Source organism: Brassica napus, chromosome A10, assembly GCF_020379485.1.
Source record: "Brassica napus cultivar Da-Ae chromosome A10, Da-Ae, whole genome shotgun sequence".
Lineage (NCBI taxonomy): Eukaryota > Viridiplantae > Streptophyta > Magnoliopsida > Brassicales > Brassicaceae > Brassica > Brassica napus.
The window spans coordinates 11,250,867-11,264,041 of NC_063443.1; the positions used below are offsets into that span (position 1 = coordinate 11,250,867).

The 13,175-nt window shown below is 27.3% G+C and overlaps 2 protein-coding genes across 2 annotated transcripts; both read right to left on the minus strand.

Annotated features, from left to right (window-relative positions):
• Positions 1-5,325: 5,325 nt before the first annotated feature.
• Positions 5,326-6,615, minus strand: LOC106370347 (putative xyloglucan endotransglucosylase/hydrolase protein 13). The gene is made up of 3 exons (XM_013810372.3): positions 6,279-6,615; positions 5,994-6,187; positions 5,326-5,897 (listed from the first exon to the last, which is right to left on the minus strand). The coding sequence occupies exons 1-3, from the start codon at positions 6,552-6,554 to the stop codon at positions 5,507-5,509; spliced, it is 861 nt and encodes a 286-aa protein (XP_013665826.1). The 5' UTR covers positions 6,555-6,615; the 3' UTR covers positions 5,326-5,506.
• Positions 6,567-10,381, minus strand: LOC106370349 (probable xyloglucan endotransglucosylase/hydrolase protein 25). The gene is made up of 3 exons (XM_013810373.3): positions 9,985-10,381; positions 8,035-8,228; positions 6,567-7,893 (listed from the first exon to the last, which is right to left on the minus strand). The coding sequence occupies exons 1-3, from the start codon at positions 10,261-10,263 to the stop codon at positions 7,512-7,514; spliced, it is 855 nt and encodes a 284-aa protein (XP_013665827.1). The 5' UTR covers positions 10,264-10,381; the 3' UTR covers positions 6,567-7,511.
• Between the last annotated feature and the right edge of the window lie 2,794 nt (positions 10,382-13,175).

The following is a 13,175-nucleotide window of genomic DNA, read 5'->3' on the forward strand; positions in this document are numbered from 1 at the left end:
TATTTTTTTCTTATTTTTTTTATTTTTATTTTTTTTATTTAATATGGTTACCAAAAATTATATTAAATTAAATTAATATTAAATATAAATATGATTACAAAAAATAATACAAAAAAAATATTTAAGAAAATTCAAACAAAAAATATACCCGCCCTTTTAAGGGCGGGTCAGAATCTAGTATAATATAAAGTTTAATGTTTGATTTATCTTTTTAAAAACATAGTTAATAATTTATTATGTTGATTTTGATTTAATAGTTATAAACAGATAAATATAACAAGAACACTATGCCCGCATGTGCGAGCAGAACATCTAGTTTTATACTTATAAACTAAAATGATAATACAGTGAAACCTTTATAAATTAATAATGTTAGAACTACACCAAAACTATAATTTTTTTATTAATTTATAGAGATATTAATTTATCGATATACTAACTGAACTAAAAATTCAATTTGGTATATTATTTTATAGAGATTTTTATTGTATATTTCTATTAATTATTGAATCGATACATGGATCTATTTCAGGTACCAAAATCAAGTTTCTTGCAACCCATATCCTCTTATCTTAATTTTTCAATTTCATAGGCCTACCTTAGATGAATGGATATGACCTAATTGGGCTGAATGTGAATATTTGTCTTTATGGGAAATAACTATCTTGACCTATCCTTTTAGGCCCACACAATGCCAATTTTGTCGTTGGTAAAAAAGTAAAATTTCATCAGATACTTTTTTCGTTTATTTTTGAAAATTTTGTCACTACAAAACAATAGAAATTTTACAAAACAGAAACTTCATCCAAATCAAAATTTCATATAATTTTTTTTTTTAAATCGTTAAACAAAATAGCTAATATATAACTATAATCATGCAAGCGCATTATTTTGTAAAACATATTTTATATTCTAAGATTCGAATTCCAGACTGCATTTTTTTTGTAGATTATTTGATGCGAAGTCATTGAAGGTTCCAAAGTACTGCAAACAGAGTCATTCTTGTGATGATCTGCTGCGTAGCTAGCTTATTCATCAAAGATGTCGTACATGAATAACCGTCCATCGATCCAAATGTTTCAGAGTAGAATCCATAAAATTGTTCACTAATATCGTACATGTTTTCCAGTAATTAATCATTCTATCCTATGTAAGAGTTAAAGATTATACAATGGTTTAATGTGTTACCAGTGTTAAAAAAAACTCCACACGGGGCACAGCCATAGTGTGATCTGAAGAAGTCAATGCCTTAATTAACTACTAGATTCTGACCCGCCCTTAAAAGGGCGGGTATATTTTTTGTTTGAATTTTCTTAAATATTTTTTTGTATTATTTTTTGTAATCATATTTATATTTAATATTAATTTAATTTAATATAATTTTTGGTAACCATATTAAATATGTCAAGTTACATAACTATACATTTGTGTCGTATATATTTTAGAATTATTTTTAAACTTTATTCCTAAAGTTTACAATATATTATATTTTTTAGTAGTTACCTAACATAATTAGTCAAGAATATTCGTGCTTAAAAAACCCGACTCGGAATCGATCCGAAAATCAAAGTTTCATACTTTATTAAACATGGCTTATATATTCGAACAGTTCTTAAAGTATTATACCCGAAAACCAATATGAAATCCAACCCGCACCGAAAACAGAACAATTTTCTAAAAAATCTTTAAAAAAATAATTTTAGTATATTCTGTTTAATATATATATGTATTTAATAGAATGGATATTACTTAATTTAAGCTTCTTATAAAACAGTTCTCGTTATATATTATTTAGCTTAATTGATTTTTATTTTATTGGTGTAAAATTTGATTTAATTTTGAAAATTATATATTATTAGATTATATTTTTTTATATTGATTTTTACTCATGGGCTGTTGGGTAACTGTATATCACGATAATAACAAATATTAATTATAACTATATATTATTAAGTTAACAAATACCATTGAAAGTGAGTTTATATTTATTTTAGGTTAGGCTTTATTAAGGGCAATTGTCAATAATAGCACCTTTTGAAGTTTATGTCTCAAAAATAGCACTAGAAGGAGAAAGTCACAAAAATGACATTCATTAAAGGGTAAAATATCCCTAATACCCTTGGTTTAAAATTAAATAAACAAACAAAAATAAATAAAAATAAATAAAATAAAAATAAAAATAAAAAAAATAAAAATAAAAAAAATAAGAAAAAAATAATTTTTTTATAGTTTCAGATTACATGTTTTCAGATTCGAAATTTATATAATTTTTTTTAAAATTTTTTTTTTTTTTTTTTTTTTTTCAAATTTTCTTTTTATAATTTAAAAATACTTTTTGAAACTGTTTTTAAAATTTTTTTTTTATTTTAGTATTTATTTTTTATAAAATTTTAAACCCTAATTCCAAAACCCCACCCCTTAACTCTAAACCCTAAGGTTTGGATTAATTAACCCAAGGGGTATAAGTGTATATTTACCTCTTTAATGAAACCTATTTTTGTGACTTTGAGCCTTGAGTGCTACTTTGGAAACAAAAACTTGGTTTAGTGTTATTCTAGTCTTTTTCTCCTTTATTAATGTAGCAATTGTACTCTCCTTTTTATAATGGATCCATTTAGGTCAAGCAAACAAATATACAATTGCCCAACAATCGATGTAAACATATTGTCTTTGATCATATGATGATCGTTCAAGATGATTGAAACAAAAAACAAATTAAAGCACGAAAGAACCTTCTTTTATGTTTGGGAGTTATGGGTCCCGACTCCCGAGAATATAGGAATTAACTAATGGAGGTGGTTACTATATTCGGTAGAAATATATAAGATTAACAGCAGTTAGTGTTTAAATAAAAAAGAGAATAATAAAAAAACTTTTAAATAGAAGGAATAATAGTTGGACACAACTTTTATCAACTGGTCATACTGCTGTTTTAATAGAATAGATAATAAAAAATATTATTTCAGATAAAACACAACATATTTAAGAATTATCTTATGTTTTCAAAATATATTTTATTTTTGAGAATTTTATTATATTTACTTATATTCAATTATCAAATATAACACATAAACAAAATATTATTAATATATATTCAATTATCAAATTTTAATTTTTAAAAATAAATTTACTAATTGTTGTGTTACATTTGAAAAACAATCACATATATTTTAGAAAATATATTTATTCGTTTGGTTAGCATTTAACTATAAATTGTTTTATATCTAACTATAAATTTTATAATAAAATATTATTTTCAGATAACAACAGTATATATCTAAGAATTATCTTATGTTTTAAAACATGTTTTTATTTTTGAAAAATTTATTATATTTATTTATAGTCAATTATCTAATATAATATATGATATAATAGTATTAATAGAAATTCGTCTTAAATTATTTATATTTTAGATAATTCTTATTATTATTAATTTTACTCACTTATTTAATCAGATATATTTTAAATTCATTTTTATTTTTGACTAATTTATATAATTTATTTATTAAGGGTATAAACGATTTATTATTAATTTTAATTATTTTTTAGTAAGATAGATTTGAAATTCGTTTTTATTTTTAGACTAATTTATATAATTATTCATTAAAGTTATAAACGATATTAACCGCTCTAACTTTTAACGTGAGAAATCTGTTGCAAAAATTTACTTTGTAAATAATAGTATAGATATATGTATTATGATCTAAAAATCATGATAATTCATTCTTTATATTCTTAATCATTTTAGTTCTCTTCGATTTTTATTTCGATCGAATTCTTCTTAACACAAAGGAAAACTATAAAACTATGAGACGATAAGAGCATAATTACATATCAAATATTCCACACAGTAAAGTAAAGTAACACTGTGAATTTTTGGTCTCTCTAAATCTAATTTGAATTTTTGAACCATAAACATGAATTAACTTACCAAAAAAACATTAAAACACACAAAATCCAAATGAGAACAAAATAAATAAAAATTAAATAAAAATTAAAGTTCGATGATAATTTTGAAGAATGTTTTTAATAAAAAAACGAATTGAGATAATGACAATATTTCATTGGTTTACTTGATCAATATATACATTGACTGATCTTAATATTTCGTAAGTTTTATTCTAATAAAAGAAACAATAGATAATGGTAGTTTTATTATTAAAGTTAATTTATGGTTAATTATATAATGATAAATCTAATTATTCATTAAAAATATATTTATTTTTATCTGTTTTAGAAACTAAATCATTAAAGACATGTTCATAACATGATTACATAGGCAATTCTCAAAATTTAATATCAAAGCATATTTTTATTATAGATTAAACAGTAATAAAATATATACGTGAAATAACTACTGAAGTTATCTGGAAGATATCAAGCTCCTACGAAAGAGTTTCCTCAATTCAGATATTGTTCATGTACCTCGAACGGAGAATCAAAGAGCGGATAGCTTAGCACGCAGGGCTAGAAGACAACCGTCTTTCGTCGTTCACATGGATGAAAGTTACCGATTTGGTTTACAGAGTCAATATGAGTCTGTAAATGTTTTGTTGTCAAAAAAAAACTACTGAAATAATTCGGAGTACCTAATTCATAATTCCAAATTCCATGTAACAAAACTGATTTGCTCCTAGTATTTCAACTCAAAGAAAGAAGAAAAACATAGAACTCCAACGGTAAAAAACAAATATCAAAAATACATAAATATAGATGTAAAAAACTATAATCGAAACAACTTGGAATGAATGAGAAAATTGAAACTATAGAGTTTAAAACATGTTACATCATATGAAAATAAGAATTGGTCATAACTTTTTAAAATAATTATAATTGAAATTCCAATTAGAAAGTTTGAAATAGTTATGTTATTTAAATTAATAAATTAATGATTTAAGCTAAAAACTAATAAAAATCTTGTGAATTATAATGATAATCATAATTCCAATTAAAAATTTTGAAATATTTATATTATTTAAATTAATAAATTGATGATTTAATCTAAAAACTAATAAGAATATGACAAATAAGCAAAATTAGCTAAAATCATGGAGAACATGACAAATAAGCAAAATCACTTTATAAATAATAGTACAGATTGAACGGTTAATCACGAAAACAAATTTGTGTTTATTTATATGTTAAAAAGCCCAAGGCCGAAAAATAACAGAGAAATGTTATCCTCTACTTTGTTCTTAGTGCATAGAGTTCCGTAATTAGCTCTGTTTTCATAACAGAATACTCTGTTTATGCTCTATGTTATGAAAGTATGTTTCTTTCCTCAATTCTCAGGTTGGTCTGGTACTCTGGTTAAATGTCACGATATAAAAAACCAACAGTTTAATCATATTAATGAAATTATTACAGATGAGCACAAGTATAATCAATTACCCAATAAGGGAAACAAATAGAAACTCAAAAGAATAACAGGATCAAATCACGAGAACAAATTAGAAGGAAAGAATGAAACAAACTGCAACATGCTTGTATTTGCTCGGACACACAATCAGCCAAGGTTGCATTCCGTGGGTAGACCTTGAGGGAACCTCTTGTAATCAGTACAATAGTTATAGATCATGTAATCATCTTGCACCCACTTCATTTGTCCAACCTGATTGGGGTTAAGTGTAGTCCACATCCACGAGTTGCTATTTGCATTGCACGTAACCCAGTTCCACACTGAAGTCCGGCTACAACAGTCCACATCACTGAAGCTCCTGTAGAAAGCGCTGAATGGAGCGTTAGTCCAATCCGTCTTGACTCGACCACCCTGTGTAGCCCAATCATCAGCCTCCCATAGACTTGAGTAGATCTTCATTGGCTGGCTCTTCGGGTAAGCCACACCGTGAGCCTCGTTGTTCTTGAACACCCGGATTGGGATTCCGTCCACAAGAAAGCTTTAGAGATATCAAGAAAATCAAGAACCGTCATGTATCAGATCAAGCTTCTAAAGGACGATGTAAAAGAACGTCGGGTTGAACCACATTACTTACATGATGTTGAGAGGGTTCCAAAGGACGGTGTAAGTGTGGAAGTCCGCGGTGGGATCAAACCAGAGATAGAACTGCATTTCACGGTTACCTTTACCTCCTGTGAACACATTGGTATGGAGAACATAAGGCTGTCCTGTAACATTACCCAGGAACTCGAAGTCTATCTCATCCCATGTCTCGCCTTTAGAGGAAAGCTGTGAAAACATTATCCTTAATATCAAAATCATACAATCCGTGCCAAAAAATTTAAACGTAAAAAGGAGATAAATGTTGATTTTTACGTACGTAGTAAGCAGTAACTGTTCCGGCTGAGTTTCCAGCGACAAGTTTCATCTTCATATCAATCTTTCCGAATAAATACTCTTTCTTGGATTGAAAACCTGAACCAGAGATCTTGTCGAGAGTGCATGTCAAGAGCTGTCCAGACTCAAATATGTTGGCACGACCATTACCCCATGTGATGTCGAAGTTGTCGTAGAAACTTCCGGTGGATACGCCTATCAAGAGCAGAAGAGAAGATAACAGCAACAACAGAGACTGTTTGGTCGCCAGAGCTGCCATTTTTAGTGCTCTGTTGTTGTTGTTGTTTCTTAACTAAATGTTTTCAGATGGTTTGAATATGATCGGAGATTGGTGTTTATAAGGAGAGAGTGAGATTCTAGAAAACGAGTGAATTAGAGGTTCGTGGAGTCCCATTATGGACGTGGTAGTCTTACACTAACGATTTTTAATTAATTGTTATATAAATGATTAATTATGTTAACATATAAACATATACTTTAGTCTTTCACCTTACATATAATTATATATAGTATCATTTTGATAATGTTTTTTTCGTATGTTTATCATTCAGCTAAATTTGTTTTTAAGCTTGGTTCCTACGATAAGTTTTGAATAAAAACGTTTTAAAAGATCGGATAGCATTTGTAGTTAATTTGTAAAATTAATTAAGCAGAAAATTGAAATATTTGTTTTTGTTTTTGGTAAAATGGGGACCGACAGTTTTCTTTAACAAAAATTGAGAACGGAGACATGTTAGCCGCATACATGTAAGAACTGTCACCATATTTATTTAAAGCAACTACGTGGATTATTCTTCGAGTTTCTCCCATGCTGGGATTAATAATAATTAAAAGAAAAGTACTCAGAATCTACATTTTCAGGTCGATAAATTTCAGTCAATCATAGTTAAAAAGTTCAAAACACTAATTATTTTTATTATGGAATGAAAAACAAGATTCGGCTAAGATTTACCGTTTATACATGTCTTTAGCTTCAAAATATGGTCAACACATATCCAAAATAAACATTGAATACACTTAGATGATTGTAATATGTAAATGAAACAATAAAAACAAAACCGATAACTCGCTCTCAACGATAGCTTGTACCTTAGTGGTTTTCCTAATTCTGTCATTGTGCTATCAAACCGAAAAGATGAATACATACACAGAAAAAGAAAACACGTAACAATACATACATTCGAAGTACCATTAATTAACTATACAAGCCGTGAAGCTAGTGAATACCACACTCCTTAGGAAATCCTTGAGGAAACCTCTTGGAATCCGTACAATAGTTATAAACCATGAACTTCCTCTGCACTACCCTCATATTATTTTCCGCCGTTAGATCAAACCTATGAGACAACCATCTTGGTGAACCGGCTGGGCAAGATGGTTTTCCAGTGTACGAGACACATGCGTCCGCTCTAAAGTTTCTGTAAGAAGCGGTGAATGGCGCCTTGGACCAGTCGGTCTTAACAAGCCCTCCTCTCGTAGCCCACTGGTCCGCGTTCCAGAGACTCGAGTAGAGCCTCATTGGCTGCATTATTGGATATGGAATTCTCCTATGTTCTAAGTTCTTGAATTGTCTAATCGGAATTCCATCAACCAAGAAACTGCATCAAAATAAACTCAAAATTTTAATTCAAACTACATGTACGTCGAAAATATAATGGGCCGGCCCAGTTGGTCCACAGACAGTCCCACAACTTAAAATTCTAGGTAAAATAGTTTGGGAAAAATATATTTATACTTACACGATGTGATGATGGTTCCATAGAACAGAGTAAGTGTGAAAATCAGCCGTTGGATCGAACCAGAGATGAAATTGTTGTTCTCTATCACCTTTGCCTTGAGTATACACATTTGTATGCATCACATACGGATCACCAGTTAGATTACCAAGAAACTCGAAATCTATCTCGTCCCACGTATCACCTTTCGACTTTAGCTGCAGCAATTAATAAGGGACCGTTAAAAATCCCAAGTTAAAATGTCTAAAAGACCTAATAAGGTAAATAAAGAACATCAACAACCATCCCTTATATATTAAAAGAGAAGCATTGTAATAAATGCATTCACATTATAATAGACACGTGGCAGCTTCACAATGATTTGATAATAAATATGCTAACGCGTTCACACTATAGTCATAAATGTGTTCACACTATGTATTTTGTGATTTTTTTAATATAAAACTCACATACATAGTTCCAATAAAACTCTGGATTTTTCGGTTCGAATAAAAATAGATAACGAATCAAAAGCCAAACTATATATATATTATTTTTATTGTTTACAGATAAAATTGAGCAAAATATTCATAAATTTTGATTCGATTTGTTATCCGTTTTGATTTGAACCAAAAAATCTTGATATTTGAAACTTTACGAAACAAATCAAATACTAAAATACAATATCCAAAAAAGAAGCAAATCACTAATACCAATATTTTTAGGAACATATATCTAATTCGATATGTTATATGCATATATATACATATATGAAAAGAATTATATATATTATACTTTATATCAGTTTTACAATATAAATTTATTATATTAGGTACTAAAATTAAAAGGTTATATAATGTTTTATTTTTGTAATAAAATGTTATTATTAAATTATTTTTAAAATTTTATTTTATTTACGAATCAAATCGGATATTCTTTAAAATTCTAAAACATTTCGGATATCGGAGTCACCGAATATCTAGGTGGCTAAAGATCGAATTGACAAGAATGCTTCCAAATATCCAGATACTTGATATGTGTCCACCCCTATTTACGAATATAATTTTATTTTCTTTTAATGAAAAAATGACTAATGTCAAGGTCTTTTTTATTTTAAATAAATTTTAATTTTATCTTTCATGTATTATTCTGAACAAAAATGTCATTTAATATTAATTAACAATATCTTTATATATTTTTTAACTATTTTTATATACTTCTTACATAAACATACATGTGCACCTTGATGTGAGCATCTTATAACTAAGTATTCACCACAGCTGAAGTATCTAATTTTTTTGAAAGTTGAAATATTTTTTCTTAATGTTTCTTTCACTACCGACCAAATTGTAGTGAAATGATTTGTCTTAATAATTTTTTTTTCTTTTTCTTAAACTATTATCTGTTTAAAAACTATAATATGAAACTATTGGTTCGACATGACAACTATCTAAACTTCATAATATGAAAATAAACATATAATATTAATTTTAGGTTTTTATCCGAAAAAACCAAAAAATTAAATGTTTTAACCGAATAAACTAAAATAAATATTAATTTAAAATAATAGTTATATTTTAGAAGATTAAAAACAAAAAAACGTACGTAAAACCTAACCAATATCCAGATTAAACAGATTTATTGTCTTTTTTATTAAAAATAACGAAACTAATAATCACATCCCGCGCAAGGCGCGGGTTATTACCTAGTCATAAGGTAAAGAAAGAACATCAACCACAAAAAACCATATGACATGGTATCATCCTAAAAATATATGATCATGTTCAGGCCTGCCACAAGGTTCCGAAGCAAATGCAAATGAATTAGGATATCACGATTTTACACGACAATTTTAATTGTATATAGCGCATTAAGAAAATTTTATATGAAAGTTAAAGGCACAAACTTTTACTTGAGTTTATGGCATTATTAAATTTCTTAAAATGTCAAATTATGATATTATGTAACACTAACATAGTAGGTAGTGACGGTTCCGGCAGAGTTTCCAGGGACGAGTTTGATTTGCATATCAATTTTTCCGAACAAATACTCTTTCTTGGATTGGAATCCAGATCCGGAGGCTCTATCGAGAGAAAGAGTGAGAAGCTCTCCATTGTTTAGGACTTTCCCACGACCACCACCCCAAGTGATATCGAATTCTCTGTCGAAAGTTCCGGCATAAACCGGAGAGAAGAAGGTTGTGGTCAAAGCGTTGAGTAATATAGATAAGATCAAAGTGGAATGACGGTCCATGCTTGTGTGTCAGTAAGATTGAGAAGTGAAATCATTCATTGGGACCGTATGTGTTGGGGTGGGTTTTATACAAGGAAGGCCAGTTTTAGTATTTTTGGAGTTTGGTTCGCCGTTTGTGACTCTTGTTTTGTTTAATATGTGAACATCTGGTTGTTGTGAAATCATGTGCTTAGTTTTGCCTCATGCTACGTGTGCTGCTTTTTGGTTTCGGTAATAAGTCTTGTCTGACCAGAGTTTTGGTCAGTTTTCGATATAGTGAAATGAAACATTGATATGTGAACTAAATTTATCTTACTATATAAAGTTTGGTTCTTCAAATTTGCTAATTAACATGATCGTGATACATAACAATTATATATTTTAAGATTGTGACATATGTTAATCTATCTCATAATTAAATATATATATACTAAGATATTAACAAAAATAAATTTAATTTAAAATTGCAACTTTTAAAAATAGTTAATATTAACTGGAAATAGTTATTTGATAATTTTTTTTAAATCCTAGAAAAAATATAACTGTAAAAGATTATGTAATATTTATTTCCTTTTCTAAAATCCTACAAAACTGTAACACAATATTTGATAGTTGTTTTCTTTTTTTTTTATAAAAGAAATCTTAAATAAAATAAATTTATATAATGTTTTTAATTCCTAATCAAGAGAAAATTGTAAAAATTGATTTGATATTATTTTTAAGAGAGTGTTTGATGATAAAAAGGATACTAAAAATTATTTAATTAACAAAAATAGTGTAAAATTAGTATTGATATGAATTGTAAAAATAGAAATTTTAAAAATGTTTATTAATAACTAAAAATAATTATTTATCAGCAACATATTTTTTTCTGAAATTCTAAAGAGCATATAATTGTAATAGGTTATATGACAGTAATTTACCTTTTCTAAAATCTTAAACAAAATTGTAAAAGAGTATTTAATATTTTTATTTATTTTTAAATTGTAAATAAAAAGGATATTTGTAAAATAAAATGTTTTCCTTTTTTAAAAAAATCCTAGCAAAATAAAATTTTAAAGACTTATTTGATAAAACATTAAATTAGTACATAAGAACATGTAGAATGTTGTCATTGATTCGATTGGTGTATTTAACTTTCACTTCTTTTACTTTTCATTTCTTATCTCGGACTGTGTTCAGTTTAACTGTTTATGTATAGTATTTTCTCTAATCCTTAGTGTAAAGTTTATAATAATTCATCTATGCACTATGATTATAAAGTACAATATTAACTTGAACTTATGTGTGAAAACAGATTTTAATAATAAAATAAATCTCAAACAACATATGCAAAAAATAATCATAATACTATAATAAAATATATTATTTATGGTTTTTATTAAATTAAAACATCAAACAAAACCCACTGATTTATTATTTATGGTTTTTATTAAATTAAAACATTAAACAAAACCCACTGCAACGCAACGGGCTCGTATCTTGTTTTATATAAAATTGAGCTTTAAAAGGTACTTTCCCAAAATAAAATAGGAGTTCATATAAAATAAAATAAACTGGTGGGCAACCTGAGTTCGATACCCCATCTGTGCAAAATATTTATTTAGTTGTAAAAAAAAATAAAAATAAAAATAAACTAACAAAAAGTTACTAAAATTGAATTAACATTGCCGGTTTATGGAGCTTTTGTTACTTGGTTTTTGAGGAGTGTCCTCGTTGTTCTAGGAGAAAATGGTTTTGTGGTTGACTGGTTGTTGGCCGAAAATATTCCAGTTTTTTTTTCTTTTTGCTACGAATGTAAATAATATTCCCGCAAAACAGCTTTCTTAGGTTTCTCTTGATGCTTGATATACCTGTTAGTCGGAGAGAATTACCAGTAGCTTGTAACCTAGTTGCTTAGCTTGAGATTCTAGTTTGTACTCGCCTTTTTATGTTGGTTTCATTTGGGCATTTGCTTCCCCTGCGTGAAATTTCGTTCCAAGAATATTTCTTTATCCGTGGCTATCATAGACAAATATGTATTCCTTGGTTTTGTATCAGTTTTTGGTTATCTATAAAATCGATCTTCAGGAAAAAAAAGGCTTCAAACAAGGAAGATGACTTCTTCATCTTCTTATATATATTCTTATATATAGATTAGAGAGAAATTTTCTATGGTAGCTTCTTTTATTTTTTTTACCAAAAAACTTCAAAGAAGAAAATGACCAAAATATATTCCGTTAAAGAGTAAATATACATGTATATTCATACGGTTAATTGATTTAGATTTAGGTCTTGATTGGTAGAGCCGAAGACAAAACAATAACAGTATGATATAGAAACAAAATGCTGCAATAATTGTATGCTTTCATATATATGTTTAATAAGGTGATTGATAGAACAATAAATGGTTCATATATAAAATTATAATTTAAAAAAATATTTATTTCTAAATAATATAGATATCTTTAATATATAAAAAATTATTATTCTATGTTTTATAATTATATTAATTGTATTATATTTTAAATGTGAAATAATATATTTTGAAAATTTAAATATATTTTAATTGCAAATTTTATATAATTTTTCTAATTTTTTTATATATTTACATGCAAATAGAGCTGCTCTATCAAAAATGAGCATAGAGCGTTATCATCTTGTTAATGTTTTCTAAGTGGGATTATTGGTTGTTGTATTTAGATGAATTTGAAAATCCAAATCAAATTTAGTGTTATTGGTTCTGTGTATTGAAATCATGTGTTATTGGTTTAATAATTGATAAATTCTAATTCAAATCAAGTGTTATTTAATTATACAGATTTACTAATAGATATGATTTCATAATGAATTTGAATGGATTTGCATGGATTTCTTTGTTAAAAATACAAAGGCTCATCAAATCTGAGGAAAAACCTCCGTACTAAACCTAGAGAATATGAAAATTTGTATTT

What these genes read in the sequence shown, in the direction of transcription:
- LOC106370347 (XM_013810372.3), bottom strand. Translation starts at nt 6,554, where the DNA reads ATGGCAGCTCTGGCGACCAAACAGTCTCTGTTGTTGCTGTTATCTTCT. An exon ending in GAACAGTTACTGCTTACTAC is followed by an intron (nt 6,188 to 6,278) that starts GTACGTAAAAAT and finishes ATGTTTTCACAG; the next exon opens with CTTTCCTCTAAAGGCGAGAC. An exon ending in TGGAACCCTCTCAACATCAT is followed by an intron (nt 5,898 to 5,993) that starts GTAAGTAATGTG and finishes ATATCTCTAAAG; the next exon opens with CTTTCTTGTGGACGGAATCC.
- LOC106370349 (XM_013810373.3), bottom strand. Translation starts at nt 10,263, where the DNA reads ATGGACCGTCATTCCACTTTGATCTTATCTATATTACTCAACGCTTTG. An exon ending in GAACCGTCACTACCTACTAT is followed by an intron (nt 8,229 to 9,984) that starts GTTAGTGTTACA and finishes TAATTGCTGCAG; the next exon opens with CTAAAGTCGAAAGGTGATAC. An exon ending in TGGAACCATCATCACATCGT is followed by an intron (nt 7,894 to 8,034) that starts GTAAGTATAAAT and finishes ATTTTGATGCAG; the next exon opens with TTTCTTGGTTGATGGAATTC.